We start from the raw sequence: 25,415 nt of genomic DNA on the forward strand, positions 1-25,415 counted from the left end.
CAGCGAGGACAGATTGAGCAGAAAAAGGGTTAGGGGAAATGGCTGAGTTGAGCAAATTCGGGGTGGTGGTTGAGATGATTTTCAGTTTGCTTTCAACGTGGTCCTCTAGACTCAGCTGGAAGATCTTTGGTTGTATCCAGTTTCAAGCAACCCAATCGTTGAGAATCGGCCTGTTTGGTTTGATAGAAACTTCCATTTCAGATTAAACTCACTCTCAGAAAACAACCACAACCCCTAGCTCCTCTTCCATCCCTGCAGTCCTTCCTGATCATTGAGATAATTGAGATCTTAAGATTAGAGGAATTGAATCCTAATGAATCGAGGTGATGGAAGGAGACAGGAGCTGAGCAAAAAGACCTGATGCCGTGGTTTGCAAATGGACACCGCCCGGAATTGTTGTTTGAGTGGCAAGAGAACTCCAACGAATTTGGCTACAAGGAACTTAGTTCATTCGGGAAAATAAATCAAAAAGACAAGATTTGCAGCGGCAAATACAATTGGCGTCAATATTGGAGAGACACAATGTGGCAGCAGGTTAGTAGTTAGTAAAGATCAGGTTGGCTAGTTTGGTAGCAGAGTATTCTCATATTCCTCTATTATTATTTATTTTTTATTATTATTTAATATTTTTTTTATTATTCATAAAATATCTGAAACTATCTCACTGTTTATTTTAATATTATTAGAAAAATAAAATTATTCAGATAAATTTTATCATAAATTAACAACTGTTTACGTCATACATTTTACACATGACATAGAAAATTTATTTTTACTTTTATTTTTTTAAAGAATGTAAAGATATTTTTAATAAAATATAAGAAGATAAATAAAAATTGAAAAAAAATTCTATTCAGATTGGGTTCTTTTCTTATATTAAAAAGAAAAGATTTTTTTTGTTTGCCAGTGTCATTAAAAAAGCCAGAGACCCAAGATGGGACCAAAATAGAGGCATAATCTGGGCCTTTTGCCTTGCGATGACTTTGCTTTTGGTCTACGGACTACGGAGGGAGGCATGTTTCGTGCTTTGCATTCCCCGCATTTCTCTTTCAACATTATTTCGCCTTCAAAGCATCTCTGTCTTCTGTCTATCTCTCTCTCTCTCTCTCTCTCTCTCTCTCTCTCTGAGGCTGCGTTTGGCTCTTTGTTCGGTTTAAATTTAGAATTCGTTTGTTTTATGAGATGAGATGAGATTAAAGTTAAAAAGTTGAATAAAATATTGTTAAAATATATTTTTTTAATATTATTTTTATTTTTAGATTTAAAAAAATTAAATTATTTATTTTATTTTGTATGAGAATTTGAAAAAGTTATAATGATGATGTGAGATGAGATGAAATGTTTCCTAAAAACAAACGAGGCCTTAAATTTATTCTACATCTAAATTTCAAATTTTTAAATAACTAAATTTATTTTAATTTAAAATTTTTTACATGTAAAATTTAAAATTTTTTTCAATTCAAAATTTTTTTATATTCAACATTCATAATATTTTTTAATTTTTTATAAATATATTTAAATTTATTTTAATATTTAAACACATCTATACTATCTTAAAGAGGCTCAAAGAACTCACTCGTCATCATAATTCATTATTATTCGTAAAGATGAGCTCTCACAACGTCCAAAGGCGCAGCCTCTCACACTCACATTATTAATACCCTATCCACCAATCTCATTCTCACGCGTCCAAAAAGTTATTCAAAACCCATTTTCCTTCCCATCTACCATCTTTTCCCATACCTTTTCGCCCATTTGATTGCTTTTCTTTTCTTTTCTTTACCATTTACAATAATCTCGGCAATCATGGTGGCCATTGTCGCTCTGGTCGTTACGACTTTTGCTATATTCTTCAGCGCTGCTGCCGCAGATCCTGACTTGCTTCAAGATGTTTGTGTTGCCGATCTCGCTTCTGGTATCCCTGTCCTAATACTTTCACTTTTCTTCTTCCCGTTGAAGTACTGCTATCGATATATACTAGGATGGTAAACCCACCCCTTTTATGACCTCTTCCTATTTCCTTTTATACCGGTCTGCTTGCGCTTTAATCGATATACAGTAGATCAAGATTCTTATTCTTGTTTTATTTTGCTCTTTTTTTTTTTATTTCAATTAAATTCAGAGCTAATTATAGCGAACTTAGAAACTTTGATCGTGTCAATTATATAATTTCTTGTTTATGATTTCTGAGTAAAACATTATTAGTCTGAGAAGGTGAGAGTAAAAGGTAAACCTACAAATATTGGTGGAAATTTTGAATCATGAATGAGTTATGATCATGAACAGGTCTGAAAGTCAATGGGTTCACCTGCAAAGACGTGGCAAACATATCTGCCGCAGACTTCTTCTTTGAGGGTTTGGCCAAGCCAGGCCTCACCAACAACACTTTTGGTTCTCTGGTCACTGCAGCCAATGTTGAAAAAATTCCAGGCCTTAACACCCTCGGTGTCTCGCTCTCCCGCATTGATTATGCCCCCGGCGGCCTTAACCCGCCTCACACTCACCCGCGTGCCACTGAGATAGTGTTTGTGCTCGATGGTGAATTGGACGTGGGGTTCATAACCACAGCAAATGTGCTCATATCTAAGTCCATCAAGAAGGGTGAGATATTTGTGTTCCCAAAGGGGTTGGTACATTTTCAGAAGAACAATGGTAAGGTGCCTGCAGCTGTGATAGCTGCGTTTAACAGCCAGTTGCCAGGCACACAGTCCATTGCTACCACCTTGTTTGCCGCGACACCGGCGGTGCCCGACAATGTCTTGACTAAGGCATTCCAAGTGGGTACGAAGGAGGTTGAGAAAATCAAGTCTAGGTTTGCTCCCAAGAAGTAGAGGAATATTGAACCATGTACATCATACGAATGCTGGGCTATTTTGTTGTTGTAACTTCAAAACTATTGTTGGGATTTCTCCTTCTCTTTCTTAATGTAATGTGGGTGAGCTTTTAAATTTCTTTGATTTTGGAATCGGTAGACATTTTAATCTCTGGGTTACTGTTCATTGTTGCATAATTAATCACTCATTTTATGGTTCAATCAATTGGATTGATGGATCCATCAGTCGATCCTCTGCTTCTACACGCTTTTGTTGTATTTTTCTTTTTTCATCTCTAGAGGTGTTTCTTTTACGAGTAATGATAGGTTTACTACTCTCATATCATTTATTTATTACTCTTTTTATTTTATTTTATTTTTTATTTAATGATTAAGGAAGTGGCTATTAATGAAGCTGTATATTTTTAAAATTTTTCTTAATAATTAAGGATGTTAAAAAATATAATAAAAAAATAAAAATTTCAAATATATTATATAATAGTAAAATAATAATAGAAATATAGTAAACCTATCATTATCCTTCTTTTGTTTCACTCAGTCCACTGGGGCATATGCTACAACATGCACCAAGAGCCATCTGATATTATTCATAGTAACTGTGATAGGAAAATGATCTTTTTGTTATTCGAATTTGAAAGTTTTAAGTAAGAAAGAAATAGATACATTAAGTGCGATTTATAATACTTATTATTATCCGTATAAATATTTTTAACGATATCAAGTAATAAATATGAGTAATGTTATATATATTTACAAATTTATGTATAAGATCTATTATTTTTTTAAAATTAAAATTTAAAATTTTATTATTTTCGTTATATCAATGACTGATCCGTTAATACGTATTATAATGGAGGTAAAAATGGTCAATAAATTTTGTTAAGCTTACTTATCAGATATGACTTCATTCCCAATTTAATTGAGCTTTAAAATGGAGAAAAAGTTCGAACAAGAAAGTAGTCATTGATCCCCGTGAGGGAGATTAGTTGGCAGATAGATACAAAACATTAGTTTAAGTTACCCAACATCTTCCTTTTTTCTGGTTTTGCATCTTTCTGATTACATTAAGCACGTGACTATACTTTTTTATGTCCTGGGTAACGTTTCCTTGGAACCAGAATTTCTTATCAATTCTTCCCATACTTGCTCCTGGGAAACAAGGAACACGTTGGCATGGGTTTATTTGGATGAAAAACACATACTCACCACAAAAAAATATTAAAGGATTCCCCTCATCCAACGCGATCCAAGCTACTAGTGCTCCGCCCGCAAAACTAGAATTCGTGATCTTTAAGGGTCTATTTGGTTACAAGATTCAATTGAGATCAATTCAATTTAGTCTAATTTTAAACTGAATTAAATATTCAAACACCCAATTTTCAAATTACTAAACTCATCTCAACTCAAAATTTTGTTACACGTGGGATCTGTAATATTTTTCAACTCAACACATCTTTATATGTCAGACATATAATATTTTTTAATTTCTCATAAATAGTATTAAACTCATCTTAATATCTAAATACATTTAAATTCATTTTAAATAGATCTTATATAACTCATTCCACCTACTCAACATATTACTATTTATAAATAATTTTGTTCAACTCAATATTTAAATGCAGTCTAAATTAGAATAGAAAGTGTAGAAAATGGGTCAATATGTGACGACAATGACGACACGCGTTATATCGTCCAATTAAGTGGTTTTTGCTCTCCTAAAGGCAGCCTTCGGAGCTGCTCGTCAATCAACGTGTACAAGTGCAACACATGCGCCCATACCAAACCTCAAGCCCTTTGTTGGACTGGCTCGAGTCCCACCATCTCCTTACGTTACCACTTCTCCTCTTAAGACGAGTCATTGCACTTCTCTGTTTCGAGGGGGTTGAAACTCACAACGTTCGGCTTCAGATTAAAGACCACAAAACTACCCCCAACAACGACAGCACAACACCACAGGTCCACACTAGATGTTGTTGCCTCACTTTCTGACAACTAACGCAGCCCAGCAGTACACTTGCTACTCTGGAAAGCAAAGCAATTCTGGAACTGCAAATAAACTAAAAAATAAAAGCAAAAATCAGGGTGACCTCTCTCTAGTGCTTTGGGCCCTAAGAGCAGTTGGGGCGAACCTGTGGGTCCATTTTCGAATTTGTATTTTATTTTTTGGCTTGATGGAAGTTAACTTGATACAGTTGTTGGGGGATCCCGACTCCTCCATCTGATATTAACTTTTAACGCTACGTTGGGATCCAAAAAGTATTTTATTTAATCTCATTTTGTTATTATAATTTTTTTAAATTCTTACACAAAATATAATAAATACATTCTTATCTCGCTGTAACATAATATGATGATATTGTTCATTATCATTTGAAATTTTTGTTAAATAAAATAAAAGATGATTCAAAAAATGATAAAAATACATCATTTTATATAGTCCGATGAAAATGATATTAAAGTGTCGTACATAACATTATTAACTGTGAATCATATCTTTTACTAAAGAGAAATATTTCTTGTTATTTCTATATTACACATCAATATGTAATTTGTCATTTATGTTATTTTATTTAAATATATAAATTTATACATCAATATATGTGTTTAAATATAAGGATAAAAATACCAATCACATATTAGTATGTAATATAAAAAAATTGATAAATAAAATTTTTCCTCTCGATTTTTGTTTTTTGTATTAGTCCTCTGTCGGTACCAAACTCGGGGATGCTTGATTCGTGACTAATGCTAGGTACTATTATGAGTTATGCAAACATCATTCATTATTTTTAAAAAAAAAAGTTGAGTTCACTATTAAAAAATTAATTATTTTATATGAATCTTATATTTATTTTATTTTATTTTTTAAAAAAGGTGCGCAGAAGCTTTATAGCTGCGAAGAGCATTTCTCTTTGAATGTTGGTGCAATTACTTGTTGAGTTTTGCTACAGGTAAGTTGAAATGTTAACACACCATTTATAGTAGGACTCATTATAATTTAAAAAAAAAATAATATTGTATTTCAAAATAAGCACAAGCACCTTTATTGAAAAAATCAATAGAGAAAATCTATTTTAGAATAATAATGATATTATTCTAAATAGAATAATATTATTAGATATAATAAAGTTAAAATGATATTATTAGATATTATAATAAAATGATATTTTATGAGATTTTCAGAAAATAGAGAAAAAAAAATTGAATAAAAATATTATAAAATTAAAATTTTATTATAATATTATTTTTTAATATTATTTTTGTTTTGAGATTTAAAAAAGTTGAATTATTTCTGTATTTTGTTTAGAAGTTTAAAAAATTGTAATAATTAAATGAAAAAATTGAGAATTTGTAATTGAAAAGTTTATATTTGAGTGATATTTGGATGTTGAGATGTGATGAGATGAAATTATCTCAACATTTAAATATCCCCAGGTTTGTTTGGAAAAAGTTTCCATCCCAAAATTTTCATCTCATCCTCAAACATCACTTAAATACAAATACTTTCAAACTAATCATTAAAATAATATTTAAAAATATATTTTAACAATATTTTAATTTTATAATATTTTTATTTAATTTTTTCTTTTATTTTCTAAAATTTTATAAAATATTATTCATAAACTACTTTATTACTATTCATAAATTATTTTATTATTACTTACAAAATTCTGATCGTATCCCAATCTTCAAGCTCGTCATTTCATGATGTCGTAACCCCATATCAAAACCAAACAGTGCGTTTTGTTAGTTAAACCCTCTAATTCTTCCCCATCCCCGACACATAATGCGTATCACAACAGTACAACCTTCCCTCGGACATCTCTCTCTCGCCAGCTCTTCTCTTTGTTCACTCTCTCTTCTTTTGCGCCTCACCACAAGTAAAATCTCTCGGCTTCTCTCTCTCTGCTCCGTAGCAGCGCCTTTATCATCGTGATTCCATCGCATGTACTAATAGTTTCTTTTGGATTTACAGTTTATTCTGTTCTCTCCCTTGGTTCAGGCTTTATTTTCTCATTTTAATCATAACCTGGTTACTATTAAGACTATCCATCCATATTGGGTATTTATCCTAGTTCCGGTCCGGAACATACCCAAGCTGGTACTGTCATGACTAAAACTAGTTTCATCAAATCCAAATATAGTATTTTAAATCCGAAACCCATATTTAAAACCCTAAACTCGGATTTTTTTTAAAACCCCATATCAAAAAGACATAAGCTCAAAGCCCAAAGGGCAAAGGGTTGAAACTCTTCAGATTGAATAATTCTACTTGTTTTTTTTTTTTTTTTTTTTTTTTTAAATTAATTCTACTTGTTATTTTCACACATCACGTACTACACATCAAATCTATTTTAATTTTGTTTTTCATTTTTCCTATAAGTAAGCGGTGGGTAGATAATAAGTAAAATAATTTAATTATTTTAATAAAAATAAAATAAAAAAATAGAAATTAATTAAAAATAATTAATAAAAACTAATTTTTAAATATGTAAGTGTGTCATCCCACCACCTTCAGATTCTCGAATTCAATAATCACTCCTTCAGATCTCTCTCTCTCTCTCTATCTGCGACTAGCGCCGATGTCCTCTCTTACTCTCACGCCGAAACCCTAGCCTCCTCTGCCTTCATCACCTCCGTTGCTCCGTCGTCTCCATCTCTCTCTCTCTCTCTCTCTCTCTCGCGTCGCTGTCTTCATCACCTCCGTCGCCTGTTGCACCGCCTCGCCACTGGTAAATCTATCAGCTTCTCTCTCTCTCTCACCGTCCGTGCTTTTCTCTCTCTCTGCTCCGCAGCAGCGCCTCTATCATCGCCATTGCGTGTACTAATAGTTTCCGATGGATTTGCAGTTTATTCTGTTCTCTCCCTTGCTTCCTGTGAGAGGCTTATTTTCTCTAATCATAGCCTGGGTACTATATAAAGAACTATATTGTTTAATTTCCTCTTGTGGTTCCTTGCTTGGTAATCCAAATATTGGATGATGCCACAATGCTTTCTCATGGGTTTCATGCGTAAACAGCTTGCATAACCATATTTGGAATTACTGATAACCTGGGGGAAGTCTCAGCATCAAAAGATAGTCATGAAAGATTAAAATATTCCAATTGCAGAGATATAAGATATGCCAATTATTTTCGGGGAAAGAAGATGTGCCAACTAAACCTTTTTTCATTAAAAGGGAAACCCGACCCGGGACAGTGACCCGACCATTTTTGTCCGGTTCACATGCCTTTGTACCATTGGGTTGCTGGGGTCGGGGTCGGGTGCGGGCTTAACCCTATGCTCTGCTTGTCATTTGATTAATTTTAGCTTTAGTTTCTTTGGAAACTTTCATGCCTTCTGTTTTTTTGGTATGCTAGTCTGATTGTTTATTTTTTTGAGTTTTATTTACTGATATAGTAATGCATTTTATGTTATGTAGGCATGAAGAGACCCAAAGCGCTCAAGAAGTGTGAAGTGAGTAGACATGGAATTAAGAAAAGCCGTATCAAAGAACAGATTCCTCGTAGCCCCTCACCAAGTTCCTCAGGCAAGTTGGGTCCACCATCTTTATATTCCATATTTTGTTAAGCTTGTTTGGTTTATGTTCTCTCAATAAACTATCAAACATTTTTAAGTGAGTAGACCTGCAATTGTATGACTTTTGATTTTTATTTCTAGTATTGAATTATTGAGGTTATGTACCCAAAATTCCCTATAAGGAATTTTTAATCTGTTTTACTTAATCTCTGTCTTAGTTTTACTTTTAATACTCGGTCAAACTTTTATTACAGAGCCATCAAACGAGCACTCTACTGGTGTTGCATCTGAGGAAGAATTAATTCCTAGAGAGGCATCAATGTATGATAATTTGTTGATGACACTGCGGTCATGCAGCAAATCTGTTGACGATGTGATTAAGAAGAGGTAATGGACTTTCATAAGTTGAGTTCATTTTCAATCTAGTTGAGGAGATGGATAGATCACTGCACTCATTTTACCCGATTTGATTTTTGTTTTGTTTGATATCATGTTTGGTGCATCCAACTTTCTTGCACCTTCATATTTGATGTAAATACCTAAGTTTCATTTTTGCTATATTTCTCTCATTTTTTTATAAGTAATTAATTGTTGAAAGCAAAAGGGCACAACCCGTGTACCCAGGTATCGTACAAAAGATAGCACCCATTTTCAAGGGATACAAATTAAACACATTCATGAACTCTAAAGGTAAGAACATTGAGGCAATTGAGCATATCAAGTTCCAGCCCTAACTTCGTCCTTTCCCAATCATCAAAGCAAGGACCATTGGGCGTTGCATTCTTCCCACTGACCATATACTTATAGAGTTGCTAATGATGTTATTCCTTTAAGGATTAACTTCCTCTTTTTACAAACTTATTTTAACTTGGATTTTGCATCAACAGTAAAAAATACTTGTTGCATCATGTGTATTAGCATTTTTGGCTTCTTGAAACTTTTTTTGAACTCGAATTGAAACGTTAAACAACAACTATTTAGGAATTTCTTGAAGCTAACATGTTTCATTTATTTTTTTTTTGGCATAGACAAAGGCAGGAAGAAGGTAAAAGTGACACAGAAGATGATGATGAAGAAGATGAGTCTGAATCTTTTAGCGTGTCAGAGGAGGAAGATAGTGAAGAAGGTAAGAGGATTTTATGGCCTTTATAAGGTTTATTCAACCAAGTATCAATAGAATTCTGTTTTTTTTTTTTTTGTTTGCATTATAAAAAGTTTACGAGTTTTCGATATTCCTTGGTATTGACCTAAAAAATCTCCTTGTCACTTAGCATGGATATATGGTTATTTTGTTGTACCCATAAAAAATATTTTTATATTTTGTGCACATGCCGTGTTGTTTATTTTCTATAGTTATTAAGTATTCTCTTAAGACAGACTTTTGATCCTCATTTTTGGTTCCTACTGTTAGTACTCTCTAATTTAAATATATTTCTAGTGGCATGTGGGATTTAGAGTTTAAGTTCAAATGCTTTTGCGGCTTATTTGTGTGGTGCGCCCAAAAATGGTTTCCTTAATGCAAAGGTGTTTTGGAATTTTAAATACTTGCAAAGGTCACTAATCCTCCTTAATGGATTGGATTGAGTGATTCGAGGAAGTCTGAAATGAGAGAGATGTTTTGTCAATAGGATTAGGTGTGTGGTGCAGACCTATTATGATCTAGGATTGGGGGTGAGGATCTCATATAAGATCGTATGTTCTGATGGATTTAATAACCACGGGTGGTTGAAGACGTATTGTCAACATTGACTGAATGGTAGATTTAAGGAAGAAGTCATTATAGTGACAATCGGAGACGTCGTTTCATTGTGACAAACTAGTGTTGTATGTGGAGAGAGAGTGAAAAATTTGTTGATGCCTTTTAGTCCATTGTGAGTTTGAAGATAGAGAATGCTCGTTGGGAGGAATTAGAGAGTTTCTCTTTCAAACTTGATGTCTTTGGGTGGATGTTCTTGTTCTGAATGGGGATCATTTTCATGATTTTCTTTTAGGTTCTACTAGTTCCTAACTTGTATTTGATTGGACACTCTATGTCTCCCTTTTGATCAATAAAAATTTGTTTACCGATCAAAAAAAAAAGTTCCTAACTTGTATTTGGGTGTTTTCTCTTGTATACTTCATGTGTACTTGGGTTATGCCTATTTACTTGATTCAATAAAACTTCGTATTACTTATAAAAAAAAAAAAAAGTTTTCCAATGCATTGTGGAATAACTTTCTTGGTCGAGTTGGGTTGGTTTGAGTTATACTCAGAAGAACAATAGACCTATTTGTCAATTGGAGAGGGTTATATGACAGGCCACAAATTATAGTAGTGTGAAAAATGGTGCTTCTCTATCTAACACTGTTTTTGGAGGGAAAAGAATCATAGGAATTACCTATAAAAAAAAAAAAGAATGATAGGAATTAGGAATTTTGAGGATCATGAGCGGACGATGGAGTTGTTTTAAAACTCTCTATTTCAATACGTTGGTCCTTTTGGGCAGCCTCTACGGATTTTAATGGGCTATTTTTCATGATTTTATTGTCTATTTATTTTCTTGTTAGGTGTTTCTCTTGTATACTTCCTGTGTACTTGGACTACATTTTTTTGTAGTTTTTAATAAATCTTCTATTGCTTATCAAAAGAAAGAAGGCATTAATGAGAACTTGGTGGTTGAAATAGAAGCTCAAGTGAAGAGGATAACACCTGGAAGATGCTCTATTTATGCATAATTTCTATTTTCAATGTGATTTGGTTATGGTGTGTAAATTCATCTTTCAAGGTGAAACCATTTTCTTCTATGGCAGGCTTGAGAGGAGTTTTTTTGCATTATGTGATACACGGTTTGATGGTGGGGTTGTGTATCTGCGGTTTGCTCTCTGAGGGTGGGTTAAAAGGGGCCTTGGCTAGGTTGCACATTATTAAAAAAACATTTCTTTTCATAATCTTTATATATGAGTTATCCTAGTCTTCATCTTGCTTGTATTAAGAAAAAATCTCATCTTGTATAATTCATGTGTACCTTGGCTTTGCCTTTTGCTTTATTAGTAAACTGAGTAACTATAAAAAGTTGTGCAGTCATTCTGTGTCGTGCTGAGTTTTGTTGCAGTTTATTTAACTTTATGTGCTTTGTTTTCTGAGGAGCTGATCATGATATTTCCTCATGCTATAGAAGGTATACTGCAACAGAATGACATGGTTGACATGGGGGAGAGAAATGAAGATGCTGAAACTGTAGATGACCCCGATGCCTCTGAAACAGATCAAGAGCATGATGTTGAAGTCGATGATCTATTTTCTGTTGAAGGTTCAGTGTGCATGAGGTATATAATATATTTATGTAGATATTTATGTAGATGCCTTCTAATTATTTTATTTAGCGGTGGTCTGTCATTTGATATTCTTACCATTCTGTTGTAACTTTTGATATCTAATCAATTAACAAGCATACATATTGAGAGGTCAATCCTGCGACTGCTTTTTATTCTCTTATTGTGATTATATTTATTTATTTATTTATAATTCCGCATAAAATTGACATAGCCTCATGTTATTATGCATTAAGGCCTCACCTTCATGAAACAGTGGGTTGAAGTAGCTAAGGATATTAGAGTGGACTTGCTAACCACCCAGTAACACGATCATTTTTCTCCTCCTATTGTAAGTTCAGAAAGAGGAGATATAGATATCGGTGTATAAAGTAGCCATGTGAGCCTATTGAAGTAGCCATGTGAGCCTTAAAGTCTCGCAAGATTTAACATAAATTTTATTAGCAAATTATCTTCAAGAATTTTATGATATTTGTGCATACATACTTCTGAGCCTGTCATCTTTGTGGTAAATATTGCAATATCGATTTTTCTTCCAACTAGGTTGCACCCCAATATACATGTTGTGTCATGTAGATATTCTATCTTTTATTCTGCAGTTCCTTTAGTTCACACTTGGGGTGCAAGTTATCAGAAGAAGAAGTTGAAAATCTGTCCAAAAGGAAATGGAAATATAAGTGGGAGGAGCCTGCTGATGGGATGTCAAATTGCAAGTGGATTGGAACTGGAGACTGTTTCTTAAAGGTATGCCTACTTCATTGCACCCTTTGGTCTTTAGAGTTTGCTCTTCTTTTACTCGTCAAAAAAAGAAAATTAAATTACTTCCTTAAAATTGTTACTTTTAGCACCCGGATTGAGTATAGGAGGGTAGTGGATTAAGTCTTTCATTGCCCAAGAAGGAGAAGTTCTTGCGGTTTTTAATGATTCTAAGATTTTTAACTATTACTAGTCATTTTATAGTATAAGCCTAGATGCACTTGTAAAAAAGAGTATTAAGTCTGTATGTGGTTTAGCCTTTTCTTGGGTCATTACATTATTCAACCATCTAATATACTAGATCTTTCCCAATTCATAGTTTATTGAAATTATGGGTCATTACATTATTCAACCACCTAATATACTAAATCCTTTATGATTTATAGTTTATTGCAATTATGGGTCATTGAGTGGATTTATAGGAGCTATTAAGGATTATAATCTTAGATTTTGAATGTTGAAATTTTGATTGCTTAAGCCATAAGTTCCATTTCTGATCATTTCACTGCATTATTTCAATTGTTTTTATCCCCTTTTCAGCTTTCTGTTGCTGTCACATATAATCTGATGTTACTATTGCAGGATGTTGATATAAGTTCTGGTTATGGTCTCGAGCACAGGTTGTATGAGCACTGGTTGGATGTCTCTAAGACATCTGGAAGGAATGATTTTGATTCATCTAAAGAGAGATTATTCTTTTCCCTTTGTAAGTGAGCCTTATCTTATTATCCTTGATCAATATCTGTTCAGTTGCACCAAGTGTCATACTCACGGAAATGATTTGTTTTATATCTTTGCAACTGGTTTCCTGGTTCATGCCCATTGCTTCAATGATCAGGGATTGTGGGAAGTGGCCAATAACCACCTATTTAATCCATTTAATGGTAATCAAACAGTTGCTAGGGGCAATGTCCCATGGTGAAAAACTGATGATTTACCTGATCCGTGTGATAGGAGCACGTTACGCTATCCGGGATTCCTTGTCATAACAAAAATGTGGTCATGGCTATGATTTTGACTAGCTCATCGTGGTTTCTGAAATTGAGATGTTCTTTTGACTGTATTAATGAAGTCTGAAATAAGCAATTTTCAGCTCCCATGGGGAAAAATATAAATGTCGATGGTTTAGCCTTTGTAAGGTTCACCATTTCTTTTGGTAAAGAAGCTATGATGTGTGCCACCTCTGATGGAGCTTCAGCAATGTCAGGACCGTCAAGTTCGATCTTAGAATATCATGGACAGAATTATGTTCAACATCACCGGGATTGAAAACTTTTTGTCATACCATGTATGTTCTTAATTTGTGGAATAGCCTTATCAAACATTATGTTAAACCTCTATATTTTTAGCACCTTGGCATCTAAAGGAATTGCAAAATGCGAACTACTTGGCCAAAAGTGCCAACATAGTTTATGTTGTTGCCTTGTCAAATCAATGGTTGGCATAGCAAGAAACTCCTTGTGGACTCATGGGTTTGATCTAGCTAGAACAAGGTTTGACACTTTCACACTTTTAAGTCCATCATCAAGTCTCAAGAAAAAAAAAAATTGGAGTATTGCAGTATCTATCCAAATCATAAATTGGGACTTTTACCTAATGCTTCCTCAGTAAGGTGTGCAATTGGGAGTTTCTCATGTCTCTCAATGGTGCTTGCTTCATGTTTATGGAAGCATAGTGCTATACCATGGTCTATATTGATGGTGAGAATTTGATTTTTCATGTTGATTTTAAGTAGCTGGGACAATTTGCTGGGTTGTGTTGTATTTAGGGTTGTATAGAAACCAATGGGACCAACCAACGCCGACATGGACCAGCCGCTTAAGTTCGGAACGGGCAGAGAATTGATCAGACTACGGTATAAATTTAGCGAAACCAACGTCAGTCGGTTTAGTCCCGGTCCGAACCAACCCCAAACTGCCGAATCGGCTGATAATATATATATTTTTTATATATATCTTATGTAAAACGATGCCATTTCACTTAAGTGAGTGAAATGACGTCGTTTTACACCAACTGTTTAAACTTAAGTGAAACGGTGTCGTATTTCACCAACCGTTTACAAAAAAATTAAAATGAAACGATGTTGTTTGGTTTAATATACCAAATGGCATTGTTTAGAGCTAGGGTTTAATAACCCCTCCCCTCCCCCTCCCTCTTCATCATCCCGATTCTCTTTCTTACTTCTCTCTCCTCTCACCCCGCACTCCTGCAGCCCTCCCCTTCCCTCCTTCACGGCGCTCGGCACTCGGCCTGTCCCTCATCTCTCCGAGCTCTCTCATCTATCCTCTCTGAAACGTCTCTCCAAGCTCTCTCTCGTTCATGGTTCACCTCTCTTGTTCTCCTCTCATATCTCCTGTTCACCTCTCTTGAGGTTTTGTTGTGAATTTGTGATTTTGTTGTGAATTTCGAGTTGATTTGATGTGAATTTTGAGTTGATTTATTTTTAATTTGTGATGTGAATTTGGGGACGGGTTAGCAACCGACCATAAGATTCTGGCCAGCTCTCTCTCACTATCCCTGTTGGCCGGTTTCGGTCGGCACCACCCTCTTAAAAACCTATCGGGGGGGTTTCGGTTTTGGACCGAAACTGCACCGATAGGATCGGTTTTCAGCCCTAGTTGTATTCTCTCTTTTTTTCCCATATATTCTTATCTTTTTTTTATAGGGAATCAAAGATATTGTATTCATAGAAATAGGCAAGACCCAGGTACACAGGAAGTATACATGAACCATATATTCTTATCACTGTTGTTTTTTCTATCAAATCTGTTATGGAAGGTTTGATTAATTTTGATACACATAATCATGTGGTTTCCCTGACAGTTATCCTTTTGTTCCCCTTTATTAACTTTATGAACTTGCAATCCGAAGGACTGACAACGGGTACTGCTATGTGGGTATTAAAATGAATTTGCTGTCTTTTTTTTTTCAGGCAATGGTTATCGGGATATATTACATTGTAACAAGAAACCCTTTTATCTCAAAGGCCTGGAAGAAGACTCGAGTATCATGGAGGCTTATATTATGCATTCTGTATGTTCATGCAACTGCCCATTCTTGGATTTTTACTTTTTTTTTAATAGGACTTAATTCTTTCCATTAGATATTTGGTGTTTGTTATTCTCATTGGATGATTAAATGAAGAGTATATTATGCAGCTTAATCATTTATTCAGAACTAGAGATCTTGTGACAAAGAATGATTCAAAACTGGCAAAGGATCCAAGCAGTGCTTACAATGCAAATCTTGGTGGTGATAGTTTCCGTGATCATGGCTTTACTCGTCCTAAGGTAGCACTAATTATTTTCTTGTGATTTTGGTGTTACTTATGGGAACCAGACCTGGACCATACTTTTCTTTCTTCTACCCTTTTTTCCTTTTGGTTTTTGGCTGGATTGCGACAATAGATATTACATAAAAGCTTGATGCCTGGTATGGTAATTATCAGAGGTTTCTCAATATATTTTCAGATGTTAGACATGTTTATGATGGACACCATTGTGCTTAGGTATCTCTCTTGAATATTAGGATATTAGCTTTTTCTAGCTAAATACATATATAGTTGTAAATAAACGTTAGAGCAATATTTTACTTATAAAAAAATGATAGAACATTTTGTGGCATGCCAAGTGTAGAAATTAATTGCTTATGTGATTTTAAATTTTTAGAAGCTACTGATAATTTCACAACTTAAACCGAATATTAACTTATGAACATCCTTTGGGTTGAGGGTTTGAACTTATTAAGTTTGCTTCTCGTGGCATGTGGAATGTGTGGAAAATGGTGGTCACATTTAGAATATCAGTTTGTCTACATGACTGATATCAGTCTATCTTTAATTTTCTATATTCGATATTGGATCAATTTATTTCTAAAAGCAGCTGTAGGCTTGTTTATAATTATATGCTGCACTGTGACTATTACACATGCTGACGGCTTGTATATGGGCTCTCTTTCCTTGGCTTTTGGAATTTTTTAAATTTGATACTATGCTGCTGTAACATACGATTGAAACTGTTTTAATATGAAGGTCTCAGTGAAGCTTTTTCAGTTGTAACTAGTCTCCTTTAGAAGTGCTTGAAGTTTTGTCTCCCTTCCTTTATGATTCTTTTACATATCATTCTATGTAGTATTTTCAGTGTGCTTGCTTAGTAAACAAGCTTTGTTTTTTATTATGTGCTGCAGGTTTTGATCCTATTGCCACTTAAACACATCGCACTTCGTTTTGTTCAGAGGCTAATTAAACTAACCCCTCTAGCTCACAAGGTATTCCATCATCTCTGATTTGTTTTATCCTCTCACTAGCTTGATCTGAACTAATGTTTTGTAACATAAGGTGGGTCATTCACATTTTATTAGCCAATGTATACTCTTTCCAAATAATTTTGATGAAAAATCAAACTGGTGTTTACTCTATATGACTCAGATGCCTTAAAATCAAAAAGCACTAGATAGTGAAGATTCAATGGCTCTCTCTCTCTCTCTCTCAAATTCTTGAATATCTTTTAGAAATTTTTGTTTGTAGTAGGTTCCTTTTTTTCGATGTGGAAATTTGTTGTAGAAGTGGTTCCTTAACTATACTAGACTTGCAATGTTTCACTTAAAGAATACATTTAGGTTTTGTTTCTTTTATAATAAGGGCAGGTTTGGGGGTGAGATGAGAATTTTGTGTTTTGTTTGAGAGTTTAAAATATTGTGTTTTAATATTATTATTGTATTGGGATTTGAAAAAGGTGAATTGGGATTTGAAAAAGTTGAATTGTTTATTATATTTTGTATGGGGATTTGAAAAAGGTGTAATGATGATATGAGATGAGATGAGAATTTTGTGTCTCATCCCATCCCCCAAACCTGCCCTAAGACTCCTTGGCATTCTTGTTTTCATTTTCATGCTCAAGTTTTCTTTAGATTAGCTTTTTTGCAAGATTGTACAATGACATGATTCCTGGGAGTTAAATTGAACTAAAGGTTGGCAATACAACATGGTAAAATGTACATGCAGGTTAGGATCGTATAGTGAGTTGAACTATTTATCAAATTAAATAGTATTTATATAATTGTACTTCACATTACTTCCTGCAAACTCAAATTTATCCAACTATTTATCAAAGAAAATAGTACTAAATAGTAATTTATGTTTTCCTTATGTTTCTTCTTTGATGAGTAAAAGATGGGTAATGATACAAGCCTAGCACGTGCAAGTACCATGCAAGGGGTTTATGGGGTGGGCTTTGTGGAAGTCCATCCGGCTAGTATGGGGGGACTTTGTTAAAAACTTAAATTTTAAAGTGGGGGATGTGGCAAATATTTACTTTTGGCATGATACTTAGTGCGGGGATTCAGCTCTTAAGTACATTTATCCTAATTTATTTAGGATTGCTAGAGATAAAGGGGCTGCAGTGGCTGAGTCTTATAAGATTTCTAATAACATGCTTCAGGGGAATGTGGATTTCAATTGAGATGTGCAGGATTGGTAAGTGGGTGAGATTTCTGATTTTTTTGGAAGATTATATGATATGAAAATTGATCAGAATAGAGAGGACAGCCTGCTGTGGTTGCAAACAAATAACTCCAGATTTACTGTAAAATCTTTTTATAAGGCATTGATTAGTCAGGGAGTTAAAGAATCCCTGGAAATGTATCTGGAGGGCAAAGGTGCCTAGTAAGGTTGCTTTTTTCTGTTTGTTGGTGTCTCTTGGGAAAATATTAACTACGGATAATTTGAGGAAGAGAGGTTTTTTTGTGGTTGATTGGTGTTTTATGTGTAAGAAGGATGATGAATCTGTTAACCATCTTTTTCTTCACTGTGAGGTGGCGAAAATTTTGTGGAATGAGATTTTAGCAAGGGTAGGCATTGCTTGGGTGATGCCTATGCATGTGGTGGATTTTTTGGCTTGCTGGCAAGGTTCAGTGGGATGTTGTGGCAGTGCAGCAGTGTGGAGGATGATTCCCTTATGTTTGTTTTGGTGCTTATGGCTTGAAAGAAATGGGAGGTGTTTTGAAGATTGCGAATGTTCTATGGGGGACTTTAGGGATTTTTTCCTTAGCACTTCAAATTTTTGGCTGAAGAATCTTGTAAGGGATGGGAACATTTGTCATGTTTTATTTTAGTACTGTTTTTGCTTTAGCTTGTATTTAGGTGTACTTACTTGTATACATCCTGTGTACTTGGGCTATGTCTATTTACTCAGAATAAAATCTCTTATTGACTATAAAAAAAAAGTACCATGCTAGCCCTCTGAAAAAAAAAAAAGGACCGACCATATAAGTGGGTTTTTTTAGGTAGGTCCCTCTTTTTTTTTCAAGAGACTAGTACAGGGCTTGCACACCCTTGACTTATATAGACAAGTTTTTGTAAAAGATCAGTCCAATTATAGAAGTTTCCTTTTTAATCTGTTGATACTATTTTACCGGTGTTCTCAGGCTAATGTGGAGCACATGGATCGTTTCCTTAAAGAATTTGGAACCCAGGAGGACGAAGATGATGAAGACGAGGACGAGCTATCACATCACACCCAGGGAAATTCAAAAGCTCAGAAGTCTTCAAAACCTTCCGACTTTCAAGCACTTTTTAGTGGCAAAAGGGATGATGAAGATCAGTTTATGTTTGGAATTAAGTTTAAGAGGTAAGATTTCTTTAATATATAGTAATGCCACTACAAATCCATAGAATTCACATTCTTAGCTATGGTGGCCTAATTAGTACTTCATCAATTTTTGTTACAAATAGTGAAAAGAATTAAGTTCGGATGTGAGGCTAAAGATAAATCTAGGTGCCACTAAGAAAAGTTATGCAATTGCAAAATTGGTTTTGACCTACTAGCCATAATCCGCTTTTGGTGGCAAAAGTGGTCTCAATGGCAACTAAGCAGATTATTTTTTTTTTTATAAGTAATCGATAATATTATAAATAGAGATAGGCAAAAACCCAAGTACACAAGAAGGATACAGGGGATAGAACCTATCTAGGTTAATGAAAGGGAAGCTGGAAAGTCATGTACATTCAGGCCATTAAAATCTAAAGCAATGGCCCATAGCAATAAAGTACGGAAAAGTAAATCTCTAAGTTCCTCTGGCGACCGCTCCTTGTTATCAAAAGTCCGATCATTGCGCTCTTGCCAAATGCACCACATGATACAAATCGGGATCATTTTCCACACCTCCTTAATTTGTTGAACTCCTATAGGAAGTGTCCAACTGGCCAACAGATCAACCACAGTTGCCGGCATCACGAAGGATAACTCTACTCGACTGAAAACTTCCACCCACAAGGCTCTAGTTATCTCGCAATGTAACAATAGATGTTCCATTGTCTCACCGGATCTCTTACACAAGCAACACCGATCTAGTATAACTAACCGTCGCTTCCTCAGGTTATCAGTGGTCAGAATCTTTCCCCATGCTGCTGTCCATGTAAAGAAGACCGCTTTCGGAGGCGCCTTATTTCTCCAAAGTCTCTTCCATGGGAACTGAATGGTTGCGGCATAGGAAAGGGACTTATAGAAGGATCTAACTGAGAAGATGCCCTTACCCGCAGGGTTCCACCATAAGCTGTCAGCTTGCTGTCTATTCGGCTTCACAGAATATACGAGGCTGAAAAAGGCCTAAAAAATGTCTACTTCCCAACCTTGTGCCGCTCTACTAAATGTCACATTCCACTGCACATGATCCCCTAATATAATCATGAGGTCCTCTATGGATGCTTCCTAATTGCGAGCCACTCAGAAAATAGCTGGAAAGGCATCCTTTAGAGCCTCACTCCCACACCAAATGTCCTCCCAAAACTTAATATGGGATCCCCTCCCCAACACCAATATAGTTTTATGAATGTGAATTATCAGGTACTTTGAGGTTTTTCGTAGATTTTATGGACTGGCATGCATCTAATTAGTCTTCTTGGTACAAGTGCCTCGTAGAAGTGGCTTGGAGTGAGCACATAATATGTCCAGCTGCCATCATAAAATGGCAGCAACGTATGTTGCAGGCCTAGAACCTAGGATGCCTGGACAGCAAGTGAAAACACTAATTAATCTGCTGCTAGTTATATTCTATTATTCTGTACTATCACCGAAAGGAAGGAGACTAAACAAAGAAACGATGATGAGATCAATAAACTTATCGAAAATATTATTTTTCTTAATGTAATGTGCATAAACTGTATTTTAAGTATATATTCTTAGAACATGCTATGTATATATGTATTTTTACACTAGTATGGAGACTGTGGAGGCACTCCACCACTCTTGAACTCCCACATGCGCTTTTTAAATCAGTCAGCTAGGTTTTGACATGAAAGATTTATTCTCTTTTGTTTTCCAAAATTGTGAAAGCCATTGTTATATTGTTTCTGCAAGTGGCTTTGACAGGAGTTGCCTGCAGCTAAAGGCACTCTCTTGGATCTTTGGCAGATTTTTGATCTGTTAGGTCAGCTCCAGGAGAATTATTGGCTAATGACACACCAGAGATTACTTCCTCATAAGAGTACATATTTGAGGGTGTGGTCTGGGTTTAACACTGATTGAGTGGGTTTAGATGTTCTTGTTGAGTGGGTCAATGGATGAGCTTAGAAACTTATTTTTCAATACTTTACTTCATTGGTCGATTGTAATTGATTTTCATGGCATGATCTTTCATGAATTCCTTGTATCACTAAACTAGCATGCTTGGGCGTTGCTCTTGTATATGTCCCGTATACTTGGGGCTCTTTCATACACTTTTGATAGATAATATTTTGTTACCGATAAAAACAAAAGTTTCCCAACCTTCCGTTTCCTTTGATTATTTTCTAGGAGGAGGATAAAGTTGTACAGCGATTTCTATTCCTCAGACATCATTGTTGCTTCTCCAGTTCGTTTAGTCGGGGTGAGCAGTTATTCTCTTTATTTGTTTTTCAGATTATTTCTTATCATTATCCAGGAGATTGGTTTAGCTTTTACTCACATGGCACATCTTCTGCGCATTTGTTTTCACCTTGCTATGGATTATTATGCACAATAGACCATGAACTTTTCCAGTATGCATGTTTATATCTTTAATTTTGTCTTGATTAACAAGATATTTTAATTCTTGAAAAGTGGGTTCATGCAAATGCTATAGGGTGCTGCCTAAGATACTGTCTTATAAGAACTACTTGTAACCTTTGTGGTTGTGGATTCATCTAGTGGTGCAATGAACGATTGTTACAAGAAGATTTAAAATAATATGTGCTTGACAAGCTAGGATACCTAGACACTTCACTTAAGTTGCCCCATGCTGACACCGCTTGAGGTAACTACATGGCTGTTAGAGGCTGTCCCAATTGGTTGAAGATTTTTGGAGGTGACAAATGTGGAAGCTGAGTATCAGCCACATTTGACATCCATACACATTTGACACAAACAAGAAACTAAGGAGTAATACAATTAAGACTCTAACAAGCATGAAGACTAAATTTCAATTTTGTTGATTTAGGGTTTGGATAGACAGTACAGATGAGATGAGATGTTTTGTTGAAAGTTGAATAAAATATTGTTAGAATATAATTTTTTTAGTATTATTTTTATTTTGGAATTTGAAAAAGTTGAATTGTTTATTATATTTTTGTATGAGAATTTGGAAAGGTTGTAATGATGAAATGAGATGAGATGAGATATTTTGATTTTGATTAGACAAAATCAAAATATAAGAGCCTGTAAAAATGTTTGGCATGCCTGGAACAAATATGGGAGTTACTAAATTGAATGCTTTGAATTCAATTAGCAAAGGGCATGTAGAGACGACATAGGCATATTTCTGGCTCTGTTGAAGGCTCTGCCGCTCACATAGGGAAACCCTCTTATCAGGTGGTAAATCAAGTAAACCCTATGTTCTCCATGAAACTTCTTGCTGCTATTTGGAATTTCATGATAGATAGTGTGCGGTTATTATAGTAGAATGACGTTCTGTGATATCTTTATTATGGTGACCCTTTCATTATATTTGTGCATTATGGGACATTTGGGAATTTTTAAGTCACCCTTATGCCTTTTCTCAGTGCCTCTGTTTTCTGCAAGGCTGTTCTGCATGCTGGAAATAGGTTTTAAGTCAAATTATTTTAGTGTCTCATTTATGAAGGGGATGAATAGGGGCTGTTGATCCCCTTGAATGTCCATGTGGTTTTCTTCTTTGAACTTGGAGTCTGGGCTCGAGGTTCAATGGTTTTTTGCAGTGGGTAAATGAAGCTAGTTTAACCATTCAGTTTTCTTACTTTCTGTATCTATTAATTTTGCATTTGTCTGCCTAGGCTCTATCTTAAAACACGCTCTTTTGACCAGCGTCTCAGTGGAAGGGTAACAATAAATATGTTCATAACTATCTTGTGTGCATCAAGCTGGGAGAATTCAGGGATCATTTGTTTATTAACTGTTAATTTTTTTCTTTGTTTCATCTCCTTTTCAACATGCATTATAGTCAAGTTCAGATTAAGCCATACTTGTCTGTTGCTACTTGCTATGTTCAACCATGTGGAATGGGAGAAATTCAATGAGTGAAGATTAATGCGATATGACTTATAAAATTAGAAGAACCCCTAGGGGTTGGCTCAAGTGGTAGAGTCTTGGTCTTGGTGGTATGCTCCCTCCCGGTTTAAGGTTCGAATCCTCTTGGATGCAAACAATTTCTTGGGGCCATCAGACTGGGGAATTCCCCTTGAATTACCTAAGGTGCACTTGCAAGAAACGCCTTGTCAAGAGCCTCTGCACCCTCGAGATTAGTTGATACTTTGTTCTTGGACACCCGGTGCCAATAAAAAAGAAATTAGAAGTTCAATTTTTAGTAGCAAGATACATTAGAGGTAGTGTAAACAGAGCTCAAACTGTGAGTTGCTTTTTCTACGTGTATAATTTTAAATTTGCTTGCGTAATGTACAGGGAGATTGTTTACTTGTTATTGTTATCCTTTTGAGTTTTTATGGATGGTTACTCTGTCTATTTTGGCTAAAAATGCGAGTAACACCCGACTTTAAATGTTTGCAGAAAATATGGGAGGCTCAAAAATACAAGGAAAAAGATGTTGATTATCTTTCTTCTCTAGAGGTGATTTATCCTATTTGTAATTTTTCAGGAGTATGAATTTATACTTGTTTAAAAAAATATATATGCCTGTAGTTTCCTATATCGTTGATATATATAGTTTTGCCTTGTGTAGGTTCTAATCATTGATCATGCGGATGTCATTGCAATGCAAGTATGTGGTGCAGCATTTAACTACTTGAAATATATGTTTTGCAGCTTGTATGGATCATGATGTCAGTTTTTGTTTCTTTTATTTTTTTTCCTCATTCCTTTTTCAATGAAAAATATCCAGAATTGGTCACATGTGAATACAGTTGTTGAACAATTGAACCACATACCATCTAGGCGGCATGGAACTGATATTACACGTATTAGACCATGGTATGTTCTCAGTAATACTTACAAGGTTGAGATGAACTTTTGTTTTAACTTATTTTATTTTGTTCTGTTTTTTGGGGGTGGGGGGAGGGTGTGCGGGGTAGGCTAAGGAAACCTTTAGTCATAAGTAGTTAAAAGAAAGGTTTCCTCTCTAGGTAACGTTTGGTTTTGTTTTGAAAAAGTTGTTTTATTAGAAGTTTCATGTAATTTATATTATTTCTTAAAACATATTGCTTTAACTCATCTTTATGTTTAGGTATCTGGATCGATGTGCGAGGTTTTATAGGCAAACAATTATTTTGGGTTATTATTCTAACCCAGGTAATGATGTTTACTGCTCTTATTCTAATGAGGCTTGCGATATAAACATTTCCATCTTTTGTGTGTGCATGTGCGCATTTCTGTGTTTTCTAATCTGTATTTATGCATTCTTGTTACAGATATTAATGCGTTGTTCAATCACCATTGCACTAACTACCAAGGAAAGGTGTGTTGGTATTCTGTTACATTTTCTTTAGTATGTCTGCATGCAAATGTGTTGCCAACCTTGGCCTGGAGACTATGAGCTTTTCCTCCCCTGGTTATTTAATGAGGGAACAAGAGACAAATGGGATGAGTGGATGAATGTTGTCCTGTCCTGGCAATGCAAAATTTTAATTACCCAAATAAATTTGGTTTTGACAGAACTCTAAACAATAAGCTTTACCAATTATTTCACCAATGGATTTGCTGCGTTCTTAAAAAAAAAAAAAGGAATAGGTTGCTGCCTGTTTTGATATCTCTACATCTACTCACTTGTTAATATAAGTGTTGTTAGGATGCTTGCCTCTTTAATCAGAGTAGCTTCTATTATGTGAATGGTATGGTTATTCTTTTCAATTTTGTTTTTGATTGATGAAGACGTGATCAATATGGAGAGTGGGGACCAATTGCACATTTAATGTTTCAGTAATTAGCTCTAGCCTCTGATGTATCTTCTTGTGTCATAAGAATAGGGTGGAGGGAGGTTAATTGGTTCAAGACTTACTGGTTGCATAGTTCGGGGTTTCCTTTTATCCAATTACTTACCAAAAACAAATTTTCAACTTATAAAATATTTTATTTATTGGTTTAAATAGGGTAAAATAGCATTATAATGAATAACAAATTCATTATACTTTGCTGTTAATGTAAAAGTGTACGGGAATACTGCTGCCTATGCAAGTTGCTTTTTTCAAGTATTAGTGTCTTTTATATAGTTTCTTATCTATTTTAAAGTTTATGATGCCAAAATGCTTTGTTATTTTTACAGGTAAAGTTGGTATGCGAGTACAAGGGTGTTCTTCCAAAAGTGTTACTCCAAGTACGGCAGGTATGCCTCACAGTGTTGGTGTATGTTTTAAATTAGATATGTTTTGTGATATCTTGAGCAATTCATCTTATTAAGTTCAGTTCAAGTTTCTTTATTAAGTTCACACTGCCCCATACGATTTTTGCCCCTTTTGTATTCTTTCTAGCTGCTTAATGGGTAAGAGGTGGCTCTTGAGCTTACTGAATGAGTCTGATTATTCCATAATTTAATCTGGAAATAAAACTGGAAAACCT

At 34.8% G+C, this 25,415-nt stretch overlaps 2 protein-coding genes across 3 annotated transcripts in view; both read left to right on the plus strand.

Annotated features, from left to right (window-relative positions):
- The first annotated feature begins 1,090 nt into the window (after positions 1–1,090).
- The window catches only part of LOC121241009 (U3 small nucleolar RNA-associated protein 25), a 38,739-nt gene continuing 14,414 nt past the window's right edge, over positions 1,091–25,415 (plus strand). The window contains exons 1-19 of one of the 2 annotated variants that reach the window (XM_041138576.1): positions 1,091–1,117; positions 7,432–7,569; positions 8,259–8,375; positions 8,611–8,743; positions 9,385–9,482; positions 11,511–11,661; positions 12,267–12,411; positions 13,006–13,129; positions 15,356–15,456; positions 15,582–15,713; positions 16,609–16,689; positions 18,847–19,049; positions 21,213–21,285; positions 23,415–23,474; positions 23,587–23,625; positions 23,746–23,834; positions 24,088–24,152; positions 24,272–24,318; positions 25,123–25,182. In XM_041138576.1, coding sequence (XP_040994510.1) covers positions 8,261–8,375; positions 8,611–8,743; positions 9,385–9,482; positions 11,511–11,661; positions 12,267–12,411; positions 13,006–13,129; positions 15,356–15,456; positions 15,582–15,713; positions 16,609–16,689; positions 18,847–19,049; positions 21,213–21,285; positions 23,415–23,474; positions 23,587–23,625; positions 23,746–23,834; positions 24,088–24,152; positions 24,272–24,318; positions 25,123–25,182 — 1,716 coding nt within the window. In that variant the 5' untranslated portion in view covers positions 1,091–1,117; positions 7,432–7,569; positions 8,259–8,260. Of the gene's footprint in view, positions 1,118–7,431; positions 7,570–8,258; positions 8,376–8,610; positions 8,744–9,384; positions 9,483–11,510; positions 11,662–12,266; positions 12,412–13,005; positions 13,130–15,355; positions 15,457–15,581; positions 15,714–16,608; positions 16,690–18,846; positions 19,050–21,212; positions 21,286–23,414; positions 23,475–23,586; positions 23,626–23,745; positions 23,835–24,087; positions 24,153–24,271; positions 24,319–25,122; positions 25,183–25,415 lie in introns of those variants that run through there. The other variant, XM_041138575.1, reaches the window with a different exon arrangement.
- Positions 1,636–2,985, plus strand: LOC121241010 (germin-like protein subfamily 2 member 1). The gene is made up of 2 exons (XM_041138577.1): positions 1,636–1,915; positions 2,287–2,985. Exons 1-2 carry the CDS (start codon positions 1,807–1,809, stop codon positions 2,829–2,831), a joined length of 654 nt encoding a protein of 217 aa, XP_040994511.1. The 5' UTR covers positions 1,636–1,806; the 3' UTR covers positions 2,832–2,985.

Source organism: Juglans microcarpa x Juglans regia, chromosome 7S (assembly GCF_004785595.1).
Source record: "Juglans microcarpa x Juglans regia isolate MS1-56 chromosome 7S, Jm3101_v1.0, whole genome shotgun sequence".
Taxonomy (NCBI): Eukaryota; Viridiplantae; Streptophyta; class Magnoliopsida; order Fagales; family Juglandaceae; genus Juglans; species Juglans microcarpa x Juglans regia.

What these genes read in the sequence shown, in the direction of transcription:
- LOC121241010 (XM_041138577.1), top strand. Translation starts at nt 1,807, where the DNA reads ATGGTGGCCATTGTCGCTCTGGTCGTTACGACTTTTGCTATATTCTTC. An exon ending in TGTTGCCGATCTCGCTTCTG is followed by an intron (nt 1,916 to 2,286) that starts GTATCCCTGTCC and finishes GATCATGAACAG; the next exon opens with GTCTGAAAGTCAATGGGTTC.